This window comes from Catharus ustulatus, chromosome 2 (genome assembly GCF_009819885.2).
Source record: "Catharus ustulatus isolate bCatUst1 chromosome 2, bCatUst1.pri.v2, whole genome shotgun sequence".
Lineage (NCBI taxonomy): Eukaryota > Metazoa > Chordata > Aves > Passeriformes > Turdidae > Catharus > Catharus ustulatus.
In genome coordinates, this window is record NC_046222.1 from 29225301 (window position 1) to 29245702 (window position 20402).

Genomic DNA, 20402 nt, shown 5'->3' on the forward strand with positions numbered 1-20402 from the left:
CTGCAGCTGATAGCAGTGACACACAAGGGCAGTTCAGTAAAAAAGGACCCCTTTGGGAAGGTGCTTTGTAACCAAACCCTTTTTGCCATGCACAGGAAGGGGCATATGTTCTCATCCTGTCGAGTCCAGGAGAGGAGAAGGTTGGGTCAGGCAATTATCCAAAAGCCTGTCAGTGTATCATAGAAGACACCACTGATGAAGACACATGATGATGGGGAACATTCTCCTGTTGAAAGCACAAGCCTGAGAACCTCCACTGACATTTCCTACCAGAAAATGCCCACATGAATGGCTGCCTCATTCCACCCACCATGGCTCAAAACTCCACTGGAAAGCTTGCCCCAATGTGGGGTTTCCTGAACTGTCCAATAGTGAAGCAACACAGGTTATCAGCTCTCTGGTGGGATTTCCACTGGAAAACTTGGGAATCACCCAGTGAAAAGCCCAACCCTTCATGCCCAGTCTCCTCACAAACCTGGCAGAACTCTGCCTACCCAAAGTCCCAGCAGAAAATTTATTTATAAATGATACCAGAGGAAAGAAAACCTTCCCCATTGTATTTCATTCTTCTTGCCATGTCCTCCTTGTCAGTCCTTGAGCTCTGTTCAGTTTGCAATACCTGCTATTGTTAAATTTAGGTCTGTATTGACCAACTAAGGGGTGCTGCAAAGCAGGAGGAAGAAGGTAGGTGTTTGTTATTGGTTTTGCAAGAGTCTGGATGTTTAAATTGTGGAGAAATTTAGGCAAAGACCTGAACATTCAGACTGAAACCTCCCCAGGTATTCCCCAGAGGCTGGATAATTCACCACTGGCTTCAGCTTGCTGGCTGAGGAGCAGCAAAATCAGCCTGGGAGAGGGAATGATGAACGTGGTGAAGGAGGGAGTCTGGAGATGGACCTTTCCATGCGGCTAAAGCGAACATGCCGCGGCTGGGAAAGGTGACACACGGGAAGGGAAAACGCAGCGGCTGAGAGCAGCCCTGTCTTCACGCGAGGCTGTCACGGAGGTGCTGCTCGCTGAAGAGCGGCTGCAGCCCTTCTGTCCAGGGCGCAGAATAAATTCTGCCGGCAGCTTTCACTACAAGTGTCGCTATGGGCTGTTTTTGTGCTCCATCGGCCGTCGGGCCGCGATGCTCCCGCCAAGCGAGAGCAGCGCCACCCCCGCTGGGCCGCGCTGAGGCCGCCCCGGCTGGGCGGTGCTAGGCCCGGCCGCTCCCGCCCGCCATCGCCTCGGTCGCCGAACCCCGCCCGCGGGTTTCAGCCCCGGGCCTGGCACCGCCCCCGACACCACCCGAGGGGCAGGATCGGCTCGGAGCGGACCACGTAGGTGCCAGCATGTTGTGCGGGGCTGCCTCGGCGGCCCGGCCCGCCACCGACGAGACGCAGCGGATCGCGGAGCAGGTGAGGGGCCGGGGCGCGCCGGGAGGGCCGCGCAGGCGGGGGAAAGGCCTGTGCGGGGTCTCTCCGGGTCCCAGGGAGTGGGTGCTTGGCCATGCTCGGCCGAGCGCCAAGACACCGCCTCTCGGTGTAAAAGGTGAAAGGAATGGGGAATGCACGGCTCCCGGAGCTCTCCTTCCCTGTGCCCACCTGACGTGGTCTTGTTGACTCCAGAGGGACCGTGGGCAGCGCTGGGTGCGTGGGGAAACCCGACAGAGCCACGGCCTTGAGCTCGGGGAACGAGCTGCAAGGCTTCCTACAAAATCTGAACCTTGTGCTTACGTTTGGGGTTTTGGTTTTTAGTTGTTTGTGTGGGAAAGGTGGATTGGTTTTGGTTTTTTTTTTTTTTTTGAGGGGGTGAAACGTGGAATAAGCAAGAAAGCTTCTTCGCTGCTTCTGTTTTTCCCAAACAGAATTCAGCTCCAACCACTGCCAGCTCCAAATCCTGATATTACAGTACCTTAGATTACCACTCATGTTACTGGAGCACATGCTTTTACTCTAAAAATGCCAGTGTGCAACTAAGTTCTTTCAAAGCACATGTTTTTTTGTCATGGAAGCTCAAGTTCTTTCTGTTTTTATTTGGGAGCAGTTCCCAAATACATACAGAGCACCCAAAGGTACAGCAGCCACTGAAATTAACATTTAGGTTGTACAGATTAGGATTCTATGTTTTAGGAAAAGGGAGAGATGTGCATCTCTAAGCACCAGCCTGAGTTTGCAGTAATAAGCACATGATTGAGAATTGCTGAGAATCATAATTATTGCTTTCATCTGAAAAGGCCTACATGTCATGTTAAAGGTAATGAAGATATGCAGTTAACATGGGCTTTAATTAACAAGGTTTGAAATCCTAACTTTCTTTCTGTAGCAGACTGTGGTGGTTTGGTAGTCCAAAGACAAAACCCTGTTGGATTCAGAAGTGAACAGAATTAAGCAAAAATTTCATGTTTTCTTTTAAATCACCTAAATACTTTGAACTTTATCTACCTTGTTTTGACTGACAGTTTAAATTACTTCCTTTAATGAAATACAAGTGGGAAAACCCAAACTTGAAACTTGCCCATGCACTCATATTCTCATCTGGGCACTGCTGGAGAAAACATCAGTTAAATAGAGGTAGCCTTCTCAAATTGTTTTGTTTGCTTAAAGTCAGGTCTTGGTGGAGATTTATTAGATCCTGGCAGTTTGCTTGCCATAAACATATTCCCTGTACCTGCTTTTCCAGTTCTTGCCTTCATTTTACTGTTACGTAAGAATCCTTGTGATGGCCGAAAGTTGTTCAGTTTTGTGACCCAGAGTGGGTGTAATGTCACACAGGGCAGGAGAGCTTCCTTCAGTAGTGTCTGGCTTAGGAATACCATAGGAACAGTCTGCTTACAGCAAGGATTTCCAGATTTCCACCCAGCTCAGCTTTGGCTTCTCATTGGTGATTGTGGCAGAGCTTATTCAGGGATTCTGAACCATCTGCTTTTTAGTTAACTGCTCTGGGAGTGCATAGCAAACAGGCTGTGCAGGGCTGTGGAGAGCCTTCATGATCATTTCCAGCCCTGTGACTGAATCATGGATTGTTTGGGTGGGAAGGGACTGCACCTCCTGCCTGAGCATAGGGTCAGCATCCTCAGGCTGCTCAGAGATTTGTCCTGTCAGGTCTTGAAAACTTCCAAGGATGGAAACTGCGCAGCTTCTCTGAACACTCCTGCTGTATTGTAGGAATGTCCTCAGTGGAAATGTTTCTCTCTATATCCAGTCTGAACCTCCAGTTTCAGTTTATTACCATTGTGTCACATTCTCCTGCCATCTGGAAAGTTTCATCCCTGGACAGAGCCTGATTTCTTGTAGATACTGGAAAGTTTTCTTCAAAGCCTTCTCTTCCCTGGGCTGAGCAAACTCATTTTCTTCCTCTCCTCACAGCACAAGTGCTCCAGCCATCCTGATGTGCCCATGGAGTGCTCCTGGGATCCTCCATTGAGCTCACTACAGTTTATTGGTGTCTTGCTTGTACTGGGGGCCCAGAACTGGACTCAGGATTCCACATTTTCTAACAAGGGCCGAGTAACGGGCAATAATCACTCGCCTATCGTTTGGCTAGGCTCTTGCTGATGCAGCCTAGTATGCCATTAACTTTGGTACCACCAGGACACAGTGCTGGCTCCTGTTCTCCAGAACTCCAAATCCAGACTGAGATTAAGAACCAGGTCTTTGGGAGAGTATTTCTGTCTGCTGTCTCCCTCTCCACACTGACTCAGGATGCTTATCTGTCACATGCTGTGGTGACTCACTGCCACAAGTGATAACACCCTGCAAGCTTGCAGCTGCAGGACTCTGAGCTGTCTGCACCCAGGGCCTAGTGTTCAGCTTGCTGGTGGAAATAAAAAATGTGCTGAGCTGGGGTGATCTAGAGACCTCAGAAACCAAAGCCCCACAGTGCCTAGGATTGCTAAAGGAGCATAGGACAGCGTCAGTGGGAGACTTGTCTGCCCTGCTGCTTAAAATTTGTAGACGTGTGATGAAAATTGAAACCCCTTGCTCCAACCTCTGACTCAGGAGAAGGGGAGGAGGCAGGACTGAATCATGGTGCTGTGCCCTTCAGTGCATCTTAGAATGCAGCTTGGATTTCCGTATGGCAAAAACACAAAGTGTCTAAACATTATCTTGCTTGTAACCTACTGATCATAAACTGGAGGAAGCATAGAGGTATGGCCTATGAGAGAAGATAAAAAGCATGGACACAGCTTGCAGGGATAGGATGATTACTGGAAAGGCACCACAGTTCTGGGAGTTGGAGAGGTGGGAGAACATACCCTGTTGCAGGATTTGTTTCTGTTCCTCCATCATCTACAGCAACAGAGCAATGGCAAGTTGACACTTGTTTTTTCTCAAGGAAGCAGGTGGGATTTAGGCAGAAGTGCAGATGTATCTATTCCCCTTGAATTTAGGAAGAAGTATACCATATAGCTGGAGGATCTACTCATTGCTCTTACTACTGCCCTAGGAGTGAAGGGAGGGCTGTGCAATGATGCAGTGCACGAGGTGCAGCAAGGACTCCAAGACTAACTCATCCTGCTGTTCAAAACAAAGGCTGAAATCTTCTGCTTTCCTGACCTAGAATTTTCCATAGCCACAATATGCTGGAGGCCCAGTGCAGGAGAGAAGAGCTGCATCTCAGGAGTTCATGGCTCCCTCTAGGGTACTGTTTCTTTTGACTTCTTGAGCACTGTTTTGCAGTTTGAAAACACAGATTCCAGCAGACATCCTGAAAGACCTATTAAGTATTGTCTTGACTCGGTATCAGCCTGTAGTGACTGACTCCCACCTCAGTCTCAGTTTTGCTACCTCCCTACATTGCTGGTCCTGCTTTCACACAAAATTTAACATGATTCATTTTGATCTTTTAATGTCTTGGAAAAGTGGGAATTCTGTCTGGGAATTTAGCAGCAGTGAACTGTAAGCCTTAAGTCCTAAATATTTGAATTCTGCTTGCATCAGTCTTAAAGAACCTGTTGTTTCCTTAAGGTAAAAGCTCAGCTGGAAGAAAAAGAAGGGAAAACTTTTGATGTCTTCACTGCAGTGGAGTTTAAAACTCAGTTGGTTGCTGGAACAAACTACTTCATCAAGGTAGAGGACGCTGGATTGTTTCTTTTATGTTAATGTGTATAATCTTTGGAATGGTGGGGTTTTTTTCTTTCTTAACTAGAGAAGAATGCTTACAATTTGACCTTAATAAGAAAAAAAAATGTGCACTAAAAAACCACAAATACCCACCTCCCAGCCCCTTTTCCTATATGTTAAATAGAAATCCTCTTTTCTCCATTTTCATGGGAAGATTAGGTAGTATTTCTGCAAAGTCACAGCTCCTAGTCTGGTTTAAAGCAAGCCAGTGGTTTTTCTTACTGCTTGTCTACTGCTCCATCCTCAAATCAGTCCAGCCTCTGCCACCCCTCCTGCTGCAGGCTGCTCCCCCTGCAGGGATCTCACTGGGTTTCATGCTTTGCAGGTCCATGTTGGGAATGAGGAGTTCATGCACCTGCGGGTGTTCAAGAGTCTCCCCCACGAGAATGAAGAGCTGAGTCTCCACAGTTACCAGGGCAGCAAGGCGAAGCATGATGAACTGGCTTATTTCTAACAACCTTCTCTGCTGTGTTTCCCTACCTGGTTCTTATCTGCATTTTCTATGGGCTGTAAAGTGTTGATTCCTGTGCCAACAAAGGCAGAAGAAAATGTCTTTTTTTCAATATCATGGGGGGAAAAACTCAATTTCTTCTATGCTATTCCCTTCCTGTACAATCTCCAAAACTGAGAGTCACAGGGCTCTCCTATTACCTGCACTAATGTAAACCCTACTTTTATTGCAACTTAACTTAGGCTTTAGTGCAATTCAACCAGAATATTGTGGCTAAGTCCTGCTTGTGGACTTCCTTGATGTAGAAATTGGAAGGGGAATGGCACCGACACTCATGTATTTGCAGCAAGGAACAAGAGGAAAGCCTCAGTCTTTTCTGAGCTGTTTTGCAACTGTGAATATATGTGTAGATTTAAATTGCACTTTGTATTTTGTGGGCAAAGACGTGATGAGAGACTTGAGCTGAAGCAATTTTGCAAGGAAGAGAAACTACTTACAGTAGTTTGAAACAAACATTCCCTTGGTAATCATGCTCTTCCTTTTGCAGCAATAGCATGTAATGTCCCGTAGAGGGTGTGTGAGTTTAAAATACCAAACTAGCTTGCTTATGTTCTCAGTCCTATGGAAAAGTCCTGGAAAGGAACTTAAGCTGGACAAGCATTTCTGCATTTATAACAATAAACATTTCTTTTAACTTGAAATGGTATCTGTGACTGGTGCTTTAGTATTCTCATCACTGGTTTTCACTATTGATTATTTTTCAATTTTTCCTGAAGAGTTTTTTTTTTTTTTTTTATATTCCAGATAGCCTTGTACTGATTCTGTGTCTTAATTCGAAATAACTTTATTTTAATCTTGTGACAGACATGAAAGATAACAAGAAAGATCTCTGTAAGTACATCTGCAGCAAAAGAAAAATATGGACAATAGCTTTCCAAACTTATTTTATTTACTGTAACAGGCAGAACCCCCATAGGATTTGCAGAGGTGAGGCACTGTATGTCATCATGTCTTAGAAGTAGGTCAGAGGGTCATCTCTGGTTTTGCCAGTCTGAAAACTTTCAAGGCTGGGACCTTGGTTCTCATAGGGAAGACTCAGAAACACCTTTAAGTGGACATAATCAGCATCAGAAACTTGGACCTAGAAACCAAAAGAGTGGGGAAGTGAGGATCATGGGCTCAAAGCAAGTTCAAACAAAAGGCTGTTCTTTACATTTTTGAAATAACATCTTTGCTCAGGATCTTAATTTTAGATGTACTTTCATTTTTACTCTAACAGCTCTTATCCAAATCTGGATAGTAACTGGTGATAATTTCTGGTGGCAGAAACTGTCTACACATGTAGAAAATAGTGTTAAAAACCTTCAGACTCAGGTGAAGGGAAAATGAGCAGAACTTCTTGTGTGTGGAAGCAGAAGATGCAACAGAAGAAAGGTTTTGATGGTGTCCTATTTTGGTCACCAAGATGCCAGCACAATTTCAGCTTCCTGGCACACTCATAGGAGACAAGAGACAATGAGGAAACCTCCATGACTTGGAGGTGGGACACAGTGCAGACACCATGTCAGCTCCCAAAGGGTACAGAAAGACCAGCACATGGTCCTGAGAAGCAATGACAACCTGAAAGCCAGTATCCCTGGTCTGCAGAGTTATTCCAACCACATCAGTGCCTGAACCAGGGAACCCTGACACATAAAGTCCTCACATAAAGACTTGGTAGGAAGCTGTAAAATTTCGTTCTTACAGAGCCAAGCACAACAGGTGCTCAACCCTCCCTTGGTGAGGGACATGGAAACTTGGATGCCTTAGGCTCCAAGGGGTTTTACATGCTTTCTGGTGGCTGCAGTCTGGCACTGTGCTTGATCTGGGTTGCATCTCAGATGTACGTCTGCTGGTAAAATGTCAGTGAGGTGGAAGGTTCAGAAATATAAAATAATGTATCTTGTAGCAGAGTTTGTTCCAGTTAATGCTAAAATGAGAAACTGTTTTCCATCACTGGTAAAACTGGGAAAGAAGAGACAAATCACCCGTTTCCAGTGTTAAAAATTGATTTCTTCCAAGCTCAGTAATAGATCAACCTTCATTTCTGAATTAAGAGTTCTTTTAAGGAAGAACCTGGGAAAAAAGAAGGTTTGGCATCATCTGTCCTTCTTGGGATCAACTAAGTATGAGAAGTGTGGAGCTAATGTGCAGTGTCTCTGCAGAATTACTCTCCCCCAAACATTACAGGCCAATCTTTCTAATAAAAGAATTCTTCCAATTCCCTTGTCAGTGGAGCATACCTTGCCGGACACATGTCCACGCACACATGGGGTTTCAGCAGTCACAGGCCATGCCTGCTGTGGTCCAGAAGGCCAGCCTGCTGCTCAGCAGTTCTTGCTAGCCTTCAGATGAAAAATACACCCAGCCATTTCTTCTGTGCTACTTCACAAAAAGCTGTTCACATCCATCGGTCAGGAGGAAGAATTGTGTTATCAGAGGGCTCCAAATTAAGCATTACCCATTTTTCCTCTGCAGCAGAGAGGGGGTTTTGAAAATACAGAAAGAAGTAGCAGGCGAGCTGTACCTCTGCAGTACCTGACACAGAACCAAAATAAACCACACCTGCTTGCGTGCAAAACTAGGCAGCAAACATGCATGTACTGCATTACAAAATTGACTCTCCATCAGTTCCTCAAGCTGACTTCAATTTCATCCCAACAAACACAACCAAAGGACTCCTACTATTCTGCCTTGAAAGGAAATAGGAGACCAGTTATGACTTGTTGAAATAATGAGTTGGGAAGGCAATCTATAGTCCTTGAGGGGGATGATTCTAAGCAGTTTACCAGTTACATCTGAATAAGCACAGGGCATGTTTTATAATATTTATATTCCTGCTTAAAGCAGTGCCAAACAGAATAATTTTATAAGCATTTGGAGGTAGTCCTCACTCCTGTTACTCACATCAGACAGTTTCCTATGTTATTTGGTTGTCTGCAAGTCACCTGCATCATTTAATTCCAAAACGCTCCCTCCTACAATATATACAAACCTTAATAAAGTACATTGTCCCAGCAACCACTTGAGTCTTATATACTACGGCTGTAAAGACAACACAATTCATGTTTGCCCGGCTTTCAAACTGTGGCTTCACCTGTAAAAAGAAAGGGGAAAATGATTGGCAGGTTGATATTTAGGCATTTCTTTCGTATATACCACTCCAATTTTCATCCTTTCAAATATACTCCCTTAATGAAACTCCACAAAGTGACTGAGGGCACCCTCAAACCCATTGTCCAAATCAAATCATCAATAAAGATATTAAACAAGACTGGCCCCAACACTGAGCCCTGGGTGCACCATCTCTGACCAGCCAGATGGAACTTCACTCACCCCTTCTCCCTGGGCCCACCCATCCAGCTGGTTTTTTTGCCCAGTGAGCAGTGCACCTCTCCAGGCTTCTTCAGTAGAATGCTGCAGGAATTGGTGTCAGAGCCTTTACTAAGATCCAGGGAGACAGCCTTTCCCTCATCCACTCAGCAGGTCATGGAAAGAGATCAGGTTGGTCAAGAAGAACTCGCCTTGCACGCATCCATCCTGGCTGGGCTTGAATCTCTGGTTGCCCTGCACCTGCTGTGCAATGGCACTGAGGATGAGCTGTTCCTTGACCTTCCCTGGCACTGAGGTCAGCCTGACAGTCTGTAGTTCCCTGATCCTGCCATTTTTGTAGATTTTCTTTCAGTGGGGCATCGAATTAGCCAAACTCCAGTTGTGTGAGACCTCCCTGGTTCACCAGGACCACTGGTAAATCATGGACAGTGGCTTGGAGAGCTCTTCCATGAGCTCCCTCATTACCCTCTGGATTCCATCCAGCCCCACAGATTTACACATTAAGTGGAAAAGCAGGACACTGTTTCCTGCGGGATTGTGGGAGCTTCATTATGGTCCTTGTCTCTGTCTTCCAGCTCAGGGAGCTGGTACCCTTAGGACAACTGGTCTGTTAATGACTGAGGTCAAGAAGGCGTTAAGTACATTAGCCTTTTCTTTATTTTTGTGGCAATGCTTTCCCCAATATCCAGCAAATGATGGAGATTCTCCTTAGTCCTCTAAAAAGAGGACTAAGTATCTTTTTATTGCTGATGAATTCGTAAGAACACTTTTTGTCACTGCTTTTAGCAGTGGCCAGAGTTAAGTTCTAATAGGGGTTTTGCCTTTCTGACTTTCTACATAACCTCACAACACCTTTGTAATCCTCCTGAATTGCCTGCCCCATCTTCCAAAGCTTATAAACTCTATTTTTTAACCCTGGTTCCCAGCCAAAACCCTCTGTTTAGCCAGTCCAGTCTTCCTCCCCACCAGCTTGTCTTTTGGCACATAGGGAGACCCTGCTCTTGCACATTTCAGATTTCCTTCTTGAAGAATGCCCAGCTGTCCTGGATCTCTTTGCCCTTCAGGACTGCCTTCCAAAGGACTCTTTCAACCAGTCTGCCAAACAAACTAAAGTCTTCTCTCCAGAAGTCCAGGGAAGTGGTTTTGCTGTTGCCTTTCCTTACTTCTCCAAGAATTAAAAACTCTCCAATTTCATGATCACTTCATGACCACCACACAGTAAGCAGAGACAATTCTTCCTAGGCTGGGTGATGTGGTGCCCCCTGCACATGACACCCACACTGATGACTGGATGCATTACTGAGTTTGGGCAAAGGAGCAGTGTCAGCGTCAGCTTGCTCAGGCTGCCCTGGGCAGAGGCAGCAGCATCTCAGTGCTTCTCACCACCCACCTGTTTCACAGGAATGAATTAATTTACTTTCCCAGCACAAGCACCTACAGGTGCCGTTCCCATGACATTCCTAGCAGGAAGGCCACAGAAAGCACCCAAGGAACATCCAGATTGTTTCCAGAGAGCCAGAAATTATCATCCTATTCAGCTTCCTCATGATCTCTTACTCTGCTCTTCTGCTGAGCAGCTTCCACAGGGTTTCTATCCCCAGGAACCAACAACTATACTTTCAGCTGAGGAACTGCTAACTCTGGCAAACCAGGGAAATTTTAATTCCCAACACCCTTCCAGCTGACTGGGGCAGGGGGCCTCCTAGAATGCTCCTAAGTGGCAGTTTTTGGTGCATCATATTCCTCTCTCAGAACAAAACAAAACAAAGCCACTTCTCTCCAGTTTTGCTCTCTCTCTTCTGGCCACTATATCCCTCATTTGTTATTTACAGACTGAGCCTTCAGTAAAATGAAGTAGGCAAACAGCTCCTTAATCCTCAGGTGAAAAAACAGAACATTCCTAAGCTCTTATCTAACAGCATCCTAAACCCAAAACATTCCTCAGTTTTGGGAAACAGCTGTAAAACAAGGAGACCAAATAAATAATATTCCTCAGCTCACTAATGATGGCTAGAGACAAGGCACAATGTAAGTAAAATAATTATGTAATCCCATGAGCAAACAGACCTTGAGCGTCCTAAGCTCTGCAGACACTCTTCACAACTTTGCTGAAATCATAGGAATTGCTTCTCTGCTCAGCAGAGCATAAAAGCCCACAGAATTGCTTCATGAAAGGGTGACACTTATGCTGGAAGGATAGCGGGATTTCCTCAACGTAAGGTTTCCATAAGAATATTTTCCTTAGAGAACAATACCAAAGCCTCTGCAAGGGTGGAAAGGACCAAGAAGCATTCTCTCTCTCCTGCTCTTGGCACAGGGCAGAAATTTCACCTTGCAGAAAATACAGAGCAAAGAAAAATCTGTTTTCCTTTTTCTGAAGCTACGGAGAACAAAAGAGCACTACAATTAGGATCAGTCATTTTCTGGAAACAAACAGAAACTTTTTACTATCCCCATTTCACATTCCATATGTGCCCTGTACTCTGGGAGCATTAGCACTGCCTGAAATCATCATTCACATTTTCAAGGGCATGTTTGCTCATGGACACCCAAGTGCTGTGGTTTCACCTCCAAAACACACTGCAAGACTTCTGATGACCCATAAATAACACGTCCCAGCATTGAAAACGAAGCTCAGTATCTGGCATGGTGCTTGAGGCATTTCACAGACTCATTAATTAAATTTCACAGCCCTCAGCTGGCCCCATCTTAACATGAGGAAACAAGAATGGCAAATACACAGAGGTGCTACAAGTCCCTTGCTAGGGTCTCCCCTCCATAGGTAAAAGGGAATTTCTCATCTCTGCAAGTGCTGCTACTTCAAACATTCCTGCCAGCATAGAAGGAACAGTGATACTGCTCCCAAGTAATTCAGTCAAACAGTTGTAGATCATCTATTTCTCTTTCTGCTCTGCATCATCTCTGACTAACCCATTATCCAAACTCCAGCCCTCCCTCATGTACATCTCCCCAGCTCTGGTGACCCCAGCTGTGATGGACCAATAAAGCCCTACAATGGAAGAAGGCTCAGAGGAGCAGGAGAGGATGATGTGCCACCCATGAAACTCAGGGAATAATGCAGGGTGTGACTGACCACAGCTTTTGCAAATAAGCTGACTTTATCTCAACACAAACGTTGACCACATGGTCAACCTTTTTTATTTATCAAAAATAGCTCTGTCAGTGGAGGGGATCATGTGGCGGTGTAACTCCCTGAGTTCAGTAGAAGAAAGTGAACGCACCCTTGACTTAGCAAGACTAGCATGAGGGGAGATTTGGCTCTGCCAAATCTTGAGCATAAAAACTAAATGGTTACACAAAAGAATTTTGAAGAAAACTGTTGGCTAGAGTTGACTTCAACCCACAACCCTCTTCCCAGTCAGAGGATGCCCAATGTCGTGACACAGGGCAAGTTGTACAGATAGGCTGGTTTCCTCAGGGAACTGGGATTGCAGTCGCTACATTTTGCTTAGTAACTTAGACTTGTATCAAGTTACAAGTATATTTGTATCACTCTCCTAAATCAGACACCTGGTGTAACCTGGAGTATCTTCTAATCAGTAAGGGGACATTAAATGTTATCCCCCACCTGCGGACTACGGAAAAGAGCCCTGTCAGAGTACTGGGCTGCCTGGTCTGCTTGTAAGATCATAGAAGAGGTGGAAGGATACTGGTGCAAACTCTGTTCTCGGTGGCACAGCAAAGGAGAGAGCTGGGAGCCCTGCACATCAGGTATAGCGAGTGTGCAGCAGTACTGGCCAATTAATTCAGCCCTGCTACTTCCTATTTTTGTTTCCTCAAAGAGTGCCTGAGTGCAATTGCCAAAGGGAGAAGAGCTCATCTTTCACAGTCAGAAGGGTGAAGAGGATTGGGTGGGTGAGAAAATAAGATGGGAGTTTTCCCATTATGTGTTGTTCAACCCCAAGAATTGGAAATACTTGGTCCTGTAAAAATGGGGTTTTGCATCAAATTCAGCATTTTTAAGCTTAAACACAACATGAACATGGGTCTAAAGACTTTGATAGAATATGTTGCATAAACCTATCCAATCATTCAAAATCCATTCATAAAGGTACACAACAACTAAAGGAAGGTGTAGCTAAGATCAAAGTTAATAATGGAACATGGTTGGATTATCTACTTGATAAATTGAGCCTTGCATAATGGTGGAAAGAGATTTTTAAAACAGACTCATATATATTAATTGTCATCATAATTATACTTGTAACAGTGCCTTGCCTGCTTCAATGCATGCGAAGAATGATTGACAAAGCCATCAAAGGAGTGGTTTTGGTGCAAGGAGAAGGGGGAGATGTTAGAATTCAGAATTCAAGAAATTCTCAAAACATTGGGTCAGTAAATCAAAGCCTGGAAAAGAACACAGTATTTGAACTGAGGCCTTGGGAAAAGCTTCCAAGCTTAGGTGCTAAAAGTAAGAATGTAGATTTAAAGCTTAAAGCAGGGACATGTTAGGTAGAAAAAAGCTTAGCTATAAAGTTAAAGATAGAAATAATAAAGTAGGTATAAAGGTGACAGAATAAATCTATGTGTTAGAACAGGATTGGCTGAAAGAGGTCACACTGTAATTAGACAAAATTTCTTAGTATTGGATTAGGAACATAGATATCCTTGTTGGCAGTGTTTTGTTGGTTAATAAGCCCTTAAAAGATCTTGTAACCGTAAGTCTTGTGACTTCTGGTCATGCTCTCAACTCCTGTAACAAGAACTCACAGTTTCTGTAGAAGATACGAAAAATAAACTGCACTTTCTAAGCGATCAGAAGTCCCATCTCTCTGCCTCATTTGGAGTAAGAAAGAATCCCCATGGTATGTAACAACAATGGGAGCAAATAGCCCACACTCAGGATGCTTTTTATACTTTCTTTAAAAAGAGCTGCTGCACTGCAGGGCGTTAGAGGATCTGCAGAGGTGCTGCTCACACAGCTGCTCCAGAACAGGACCACTGCCTGCAACCAAGCATCTGGGCAACTGGGCTCAGTCACTGGCCTGCCTTGTGCCAAGCTCACCTCGCCCCACCAGCAGACCCTGTATCATAGCTATGACTCCAGAAAATGCTTAAAGCCAGCAGGGAACACACAATTTAAAAATAGCTTTGTCCTCCATATAAAATTCTTTACTGCCTACTAGCATGTGGTTTGTCCTATGCAGTCCTTCACTGAGGAATTAATTCTATCAGGCACAACCTCTTCCCTTCCAACACGCCACCTTTCATTTCAAACAAGTGACCTCACTTGTTGCTGGAATAGCAGAGCTGGCCTTGGAACTTCACACAGACATTAACTGAAGGTAGCCAGTACCAGTTCCTGACCATGGACAAAGAGGAGACAGAGGAGTGGTTTGTCTCAGTTGTACTGAGTCAAGGCACTTCCTATATAGAATGCTGAGAAAACACTGCCAGTCAAGGAGATTCCCACTTTCAGCATGAGCTTCTTCAGTTTAAAACCTGGCTTAGTCTTCCAGGCCTTACACAAGCTTTAGAAATGGCCTCTTTGCACACAAGTAACTTAATCTAGAGACAGGGGCAACTCACCTGGTTAACAAGCTGCTGAACTTCTGGAGTAGCTGGCTTGGTGTCAGATAAGCCCCCAGGCATCATGATGGCAGGTGACTTCTCTGAAATGATGAGTGGCTCTGAAGAGGGAAGTTCAGCACAGTCTGAGCAGATTCCCCAGGCATCTCATATATATATACACACACACATACACACACGCACACACGTCATGGAATCATGTGACCTGCAACACACGGAGCCTATCATTACTGAACTGGAGAAGACGACAAACGGGGAAAAGGGGGCTTGTCAAATGTAAAGCACTGCCAATATTATTAATAAATTAAGAAACACTTGAAGAAGCGTTTACAGTCTTCACATCAAAAAGAAAAAGCAAACATCAGCCTGCAGTCACCCACACCTTAAAGAAAGTTGGTTTGGGCAGCAGCTGGAAACTCTTGCCTCTCCACTCATGTGCAGATGACTAGGCTGAGCTCTTGGGAAACACATCAAAGACACACCCAGTATTTCCCAACACCTTTCCTGATCAGAGGAAAGGATGCAGCACTTTCCTTAGCGGAGGTCCTGCTCAACTTGAAATTTTATTCTCTCAATATCCTTCGAAGTGAGGAAACAGGAGCAGATGGCATCTTACATTCAGTGACTTAACTTCTCTCTCCCTGACCAAAAAGGTGCTAAGGTAAACACCAGTACCAGAAGTAGAAAATAATTCAATCCCAGATTCAGGTAAGTACTGCAAATAAGGCACTTCTGCTTCTTTCCCATCAAACCAAGAGCTGCATTCAGGCAATCACAATAGCAACTGAATATGCAATAAAATCTACTTTTTAACTCTAGTCTCAATTTCCTGGAAGACAAACTACACTCAAAAAGACACAAAAGCTGTCCCAATTTCAACGTACACTGCTGAAATACATAGCATGAGAACACGAAGTCAGTATTATTCATTCTGCAGTTACAGTCACATGGCACAGTCACATTCACAAATGTGAATGTATAAAGCTCAAAACCTGCTGGGGGGAAGGCTAAGAATTGCTAGCAGCCTTCCCTGGTAAGGGAGAACTTCAAGATCACAGCAAAAATACTCCCCGTCAATATTCCTGCCGTCCCCCTCACTAGCAAATAAGAGGAATGTTGATTAGAGCAAGGACCAGAGAAACAGCAACAGACCAGACACTTTTTAGTCTGTAGGGGCAAGTACATGGGAGCAGGTAAAATAAGAATATGTGCTACACACAGGCAGTGGGCATTTCTGCTACGATCAGCATTAGGGAATTTGCTAGGAACAGGTGAGTTTATAGCCACAGCAACAAACTTATCTGTGTCCTACCTATACTACTGACCCTCCTACTCACAGATAACAAGTGATGCAAGACACTAAAAAAAGTACTTCAGATCTGACTTCAAGGCCTGGTTTTGGTACAAAGCCCCTGAGACTGAGAAACGGGCTGTAGGGGCCCCAACAATACACAATACACTCAACAGTATTGATGAATATTACAGCATGTTACTGAAAAAGATATTGCAGAATTTTCCAAACTTGAGCAGCAGTTAACAAAAAGCATTTGAGGAAAAATCATTGTCCTGAGCCATTTTTGTGAACAGAGAGAGAAATCCTTCCAGTTCTCAGGAATAGAGGGAGTGGCAGCTGGAATTCTGCCACTTTCACCAACTTCTCTCCAGATGAGGAACTCCTCAGAGCCCTATTCGTGGAGCTGATGATGGCTCAAACCTTTTGCATAAGATCCTGCTGGTTCATTCAAATGCTGATCATGTTCCACCACTTGTGCCTTATTCACACAGCAGGACAGATAAGGAACTGGAAGAGCCAGCTCACCTTACTGAGGCCAGAAATCAGAGAATGTGTCCAACAACTGCACAGCACCAGCGCTGAAACAGGGTATTTTATAAACATGTCCACTCACCAGGATACAGATCCTGCTGACTTGCTTGGAAAGGATGTTAAGATCCCCAGGGCAGTAGTACACTCCTGGAGAACTCTTGATTCTGTCTAGCAACAAATATACTAACCACAAAGTCTAGGAGGATTAATTTATAATCTTGGAAAGACTCTAGGTGTGAAACTAAAGATATTAATGTTGTGTGGAAATCATTCACTGGACTCCGTATTTCTGGGTTTGCTGGTTTTTGACTTTAAAGCGTAACAACATTCCCTGCCCCCCGCCCCCCCAACAATGCACAGTTGTGCAGAAGGGAAAAAAAATCAAAGAATAATTGTTAGGAAGTTGATGCTGAAGTTTACAGAGGTAAATCAGATGGTTTGCATTCCACAGTAGTGCTAATGGCTGTCCCAAAATCCAGTGATATTTCTCAGACTGCGATGCAGTATTCCTGCACCAGTATTCCATGAAACCACTTTGAAGGTGCTGATGTTTTACAGACCTGTGATCAAAGATGATCACGGGCAATTGATCAGCCTCATCTTGGGCAACCCCACTTCCACCCACTCCTCTCTGCACTAAGTTTTGGATGTAATGAACCAGGATTTGGAACACTGCCATGAAAAGCACAGCCACCCCCATGCCATCTCTTGCACAAGAAAGGTGAGTGTGCCCCCTGTAGTGTTTGAGACATGGCTGGTACCAGACCAGCCTACACTCTTCATCAGCACAGCGGCAGCTTCCCCTCACACCACTGTGCTGCTGTTATCTTGGAGAATCTCTGCTGGGACACCACCACTGGCATTCTGTACAGCTTTGAAGCTGAGTAACATCTTGCTTCATGAACTATTCCAACACAGAAGAAACAGATCTTTACTGCTTGCAGGCCACTACTCCCTGGTCCTGTTTAAGCAAATTTTAAGAGGTACCAGCTATTATTTATAGAAACACCAGTACAAAACAAACAAAACAAAATACAAAAAAGCCTCCACTAAAATCCAATCCCCAGGGTCTTTACAAGTCATTTTTAAACCAGGAATGAAGTCAGCTCTGTATAAATTATTGTGAAAGCCAAGTCAGTAAGGCCAGTCTTCTGGTTCTGTGAAAAGACAAGTAATTGTGACTGGACATGACACATGGTCTGAATGAAGGGCTTCTAGAAGAAAGCAGCCCTCCCTGTATCAGCTGAAGATCTGTTTTCATCGTCACAGGAACAACAGCCTTGATTTTCAACATGCTGGTCTGCAAAAAAAGGTTTCCTCTCCTGCTACCCATCCTGATTTTGAAAGATCTCTGACACCATACATGAACAAGGATCCACAGAAACTCGACCTTCAGCAGCACAAAATTAGCATAGCCCAGCCTATGATGAGCCTCTTCCTCTCAGTCTGCTTCAAGACAACTGAAATCTACTGTTAAAAATATTCTCTAAAGAAATTACCTGTTTCATCAGTCTTTCATGCCTACAGGCTGAATGCTAGAAAAAAAGAACAACACCTCTTTCTATTTCACAGAAGCAAACATGCACAAGCTTGAGAGGACTTTCCAAGCAAGTGGGATCTGCACACCTCTATTCACCACTTGCAAGCAATGGGAAAACTCCAATAGAGGAGGCAAGGCACCCACAGGACTCTGGACACAGCCATCAGCTGTGCTCAAATGCCTTTACTTGTAGAAATAGAATCAAAACCAGGGAAAGGATGAAACCGTGCTGTTTGTACGGTCCACTGTTTGACCCGCTATGTTTGACAGCAAACAGCCCAGTAATTTTGTAACTACCTCAATGGTAACACTGAGGCAAGGTTCAATCCCTGACTAAACAGGATCCTGGAATCTTCAGGGGTCCCTGGACACAGAATTTACCTGCCTGTGTTCAGTGTGGGACTCAGCTCACACCGATGCCACTTGCACACATGCCAAAACATCCCACTCCACACGCAGCTCTGAGCTGCATTCTCCTGCCCTGTGCCTGAAGTGTGACATGCAATTCCATTTATAGTAATTTCACGATCATAAGCCGCACCTGATTGTAAGCCACACGTCCGGGTATCGGCAACATTTCGTTCTTTGCCCATATATAAGTTGCACTGGATTGTAAACCGCACTTTCATTCGCAGCGAAGTAACCAATTTGTAACAATCACGCGATCTCAGGTTTTACTGGCAGGTGCATCAATTCGCGAGCTTGGCTCAGCACCGCGGCTCGCACTTCTGGGTTGGGAAATTTCCGAACTTTGTTCATATATTGGCCTCTCCTGAGTGTAAGCCGCACTTCCGGGTTGGGACCAAAATTTTAGTCAAAATGGTGCAGCTTATAATCGTGAAATTACTGTACTCACCTTTGGGTTCCATCAAGCTCAACAGTGACACGAAACAGCCTCTCAGCCACCTGATTTGCCATGGACTACTGTAAGAGACAGCCTCCGTGCTCAGAGCAAACTAAATAAAGCAATTCAACTTCTTAGTGCAATCCTCTGTATGCAAGCTGCAATCACCCTATGAAGGGATGCTGGGGATTTAGGAGTCTTCTCATGGTATCACTTTTTCATACTCAGTTTGTATAGAACTACTTGCTTGGCCTTATATCCAAACTGAAAATAATTCTCTATTGGGCTGATTTTGGGGGCTTATGGGTTTTGGGGGTTTTTTAACAAAGTTTCCTCATAAAAAATAAAAACAAAATTAAAAAAAAATTTCTGTATCACATCCAGTTCACAGGTCATTTATCACAACATTGGCTTAAGTGAAGAAGCTTTCCACAACAGTTGAGCAAATATCTGGATGGATAAAGGAAGACAATGATTAATTCTCATTAGTCTCTAGTTTACACAGAAATAAAAAATTATATTTCAAGACTATTGATCCAAGTCTATACACACTCGTAGAAGTTTATATTGTACAACTGAAAAAGGAGAATTTGTCTTTGCAGTTGATCCAAGCCCCAGAGAGAACTAATATTTTAGGCACCTATACTAGAGGTCAATATTAAAGTACCAGCTCTGAAATCGAAACTTACTGTTCTCAACATCTCATTAATTGACCATCATCTCCTGTTGAAACTTCATTAGTGCCAATTCAGCCGAGAGTTATGAGCTGTATTTGATTTACACTTTGATGATAAAACAACGATAAGAATTTAACAATTGAAGAACAAACACATTTTCTGCTTTCAGATTTGCAGAAAAACAATGAGAAATCTTCAAGAATGAATGTTCCACCTCAAAGTTCTGCATAAAGCAGTTGCAGTACCTTGAGGAAAAAAGAGGGGGAAAAAGTTTGAACATTAGGATTTGTATCCTCAAAGACTTAAAATATATTTCTACCTCATTCTCAAAAAAAGGTGAGATGAAATGACCCTGGTGCCTAAAAATAAAAGGCCTCCAAGCAGTTTGAGTCTCTACTGCACAAACAACTATAAAACAGATGCTGCTGCACAGATCTTTGCCAGCTCTGAGTAACACAGGTACATTCCTTCATTTATTTCCCATTCCCTATATACACAAAGTCTTAGGGATGAGAAAGTATATCCAGTAATTTCACTGCTGTTGCTGAATTCCAAAGTGTTTGCAAGACAGGGCCTGTATTTTTAGGGCTCTGTTTAAGTTCAGCAGTTCTTAAGATCATATCAGCTGGCAACCAACAGACCTTGTCATTTGACTGTCAGCCTATCTGAAATAAATACAAAATAAAAAGTATAAAGTAAAATATACAGCCATAATTGCAGCAATTCAGCTTTCCTCCTATTCATCTGCCTTTAAATGCTGTGTTACTGCAGGGTGCTGCATTAAGGCTTTCTAAACACAACACCATGGAAAGGATCAACAGGATTAGGTATGCACAGCTATTTCCTTAGCTCAAACACAATTCACCTTTAGAACTAATCTTATAGGTTCAGAAGGAGGGACAAAAAAGGGTCTCTGGGCAGTCTCATTCCCAAATGAGACACATCTTCAGCTCCAACCATAAGTGGTTTTAATTGACACCTATATAAATGTAAAGTCCAGAACTTGGCAACACAGACCAAAGGGCAATAAGCAAC

General features: G+C 44.1%; 2 protein-coding genes across 2 annotated transcripts; one reads left to right on the top strand and one right to left on the bottom strand.

Moving 5' to 3' along the window:
- The first annotated feature begins 1197 nt into the window (after nt 1–1197).
- LOC116993123 (cystatin-B-like) lies at nt 1198–6260 on the top strand. The gene is made up of 3 exons (XM_033053429.1): nt 1198–1400; nt 4953–5054; nt 5434–6260. Exons 1-3 carry the CDS (start codon nt 1335–1337, stop codon nt 5560–5562), a joined length of 297 nt encoding a protein of 98 aa, XP_032909320.1. The 5' UTR covers nt 1198–1334; the 3' UTR covers nt 5563–6260.
- Nucleotides 6261–6392: 132 nt separating this feature from the next.
- On the bottom strand, nt 6393–18430 carry LOC116993049 (cystatin-A-like). Its single transcript, XM_033053297.1, has 3 exons — nt 14482–18430; nt 8594–8695; nt 6393–6700 (listed from the first exon to the last, which is right to left on the bottom strand). Exons 1-3 carry the CDS (start codon nt 14545–14547, stop codon nt 6572–6574), a joined length of 297 nt encoding a protein of 98 aa, XP_032909188.1. The 5' UTR covers nt 14548–18430; the 3' UTR covers nt 6393–6571.
- Nucleotides 18431–20402: the final 1972 nt, after the last annotated feature.

Excerpts from the sequence above, each read along its gene's own strand:
- LOC116993123 (XM_033053429.1), top strand. The coding sequence starts at position 1,335 with ATGTTGTGCGGGGCTGCCTCGGCGGCCCGGCCCGCCACCGACGAGACG. Across the intron at positions 1,401-4,952 it reads CGCAGCGGATCGCGGAGCAG|GTAAAAGCTCAGCTGGAAGA; the intron begins GTGAGGGGCCGG and ends TGTTTCCTTAAG. Across the intron at positions 5,055-5,433 it reads GAACAAACTACTTCATCAAG|GTCCATGTTGGGAATGAGGA; the intron begins GTAGAGGACGCT and ends CATGCTTTGCAG.
- LOC116993049 (XM_033053297.1), bottom strand. The coding sequence starts at position 14,547 with ATGATGCCTGGGGGCTTATCTGACACCAAGCCAGCTACTCCAGAAGTT. Across the intron at positions 8,696-14,481 it reads TTCAGCAGCTTGTTAACCAG|GTGAAGCCACAGTTTGAAAG; the intron begins GTGAGTTGCCCC and ends TTCTTTTTACAG. Across the intron at positions 6,701-8,593 it reads GGACAATGTACTTTATTAAG|GTCCAAGTTTCTGATGCTGA; the intron begins GTTTGTATATAT and ends TTTGGTTTCTAG.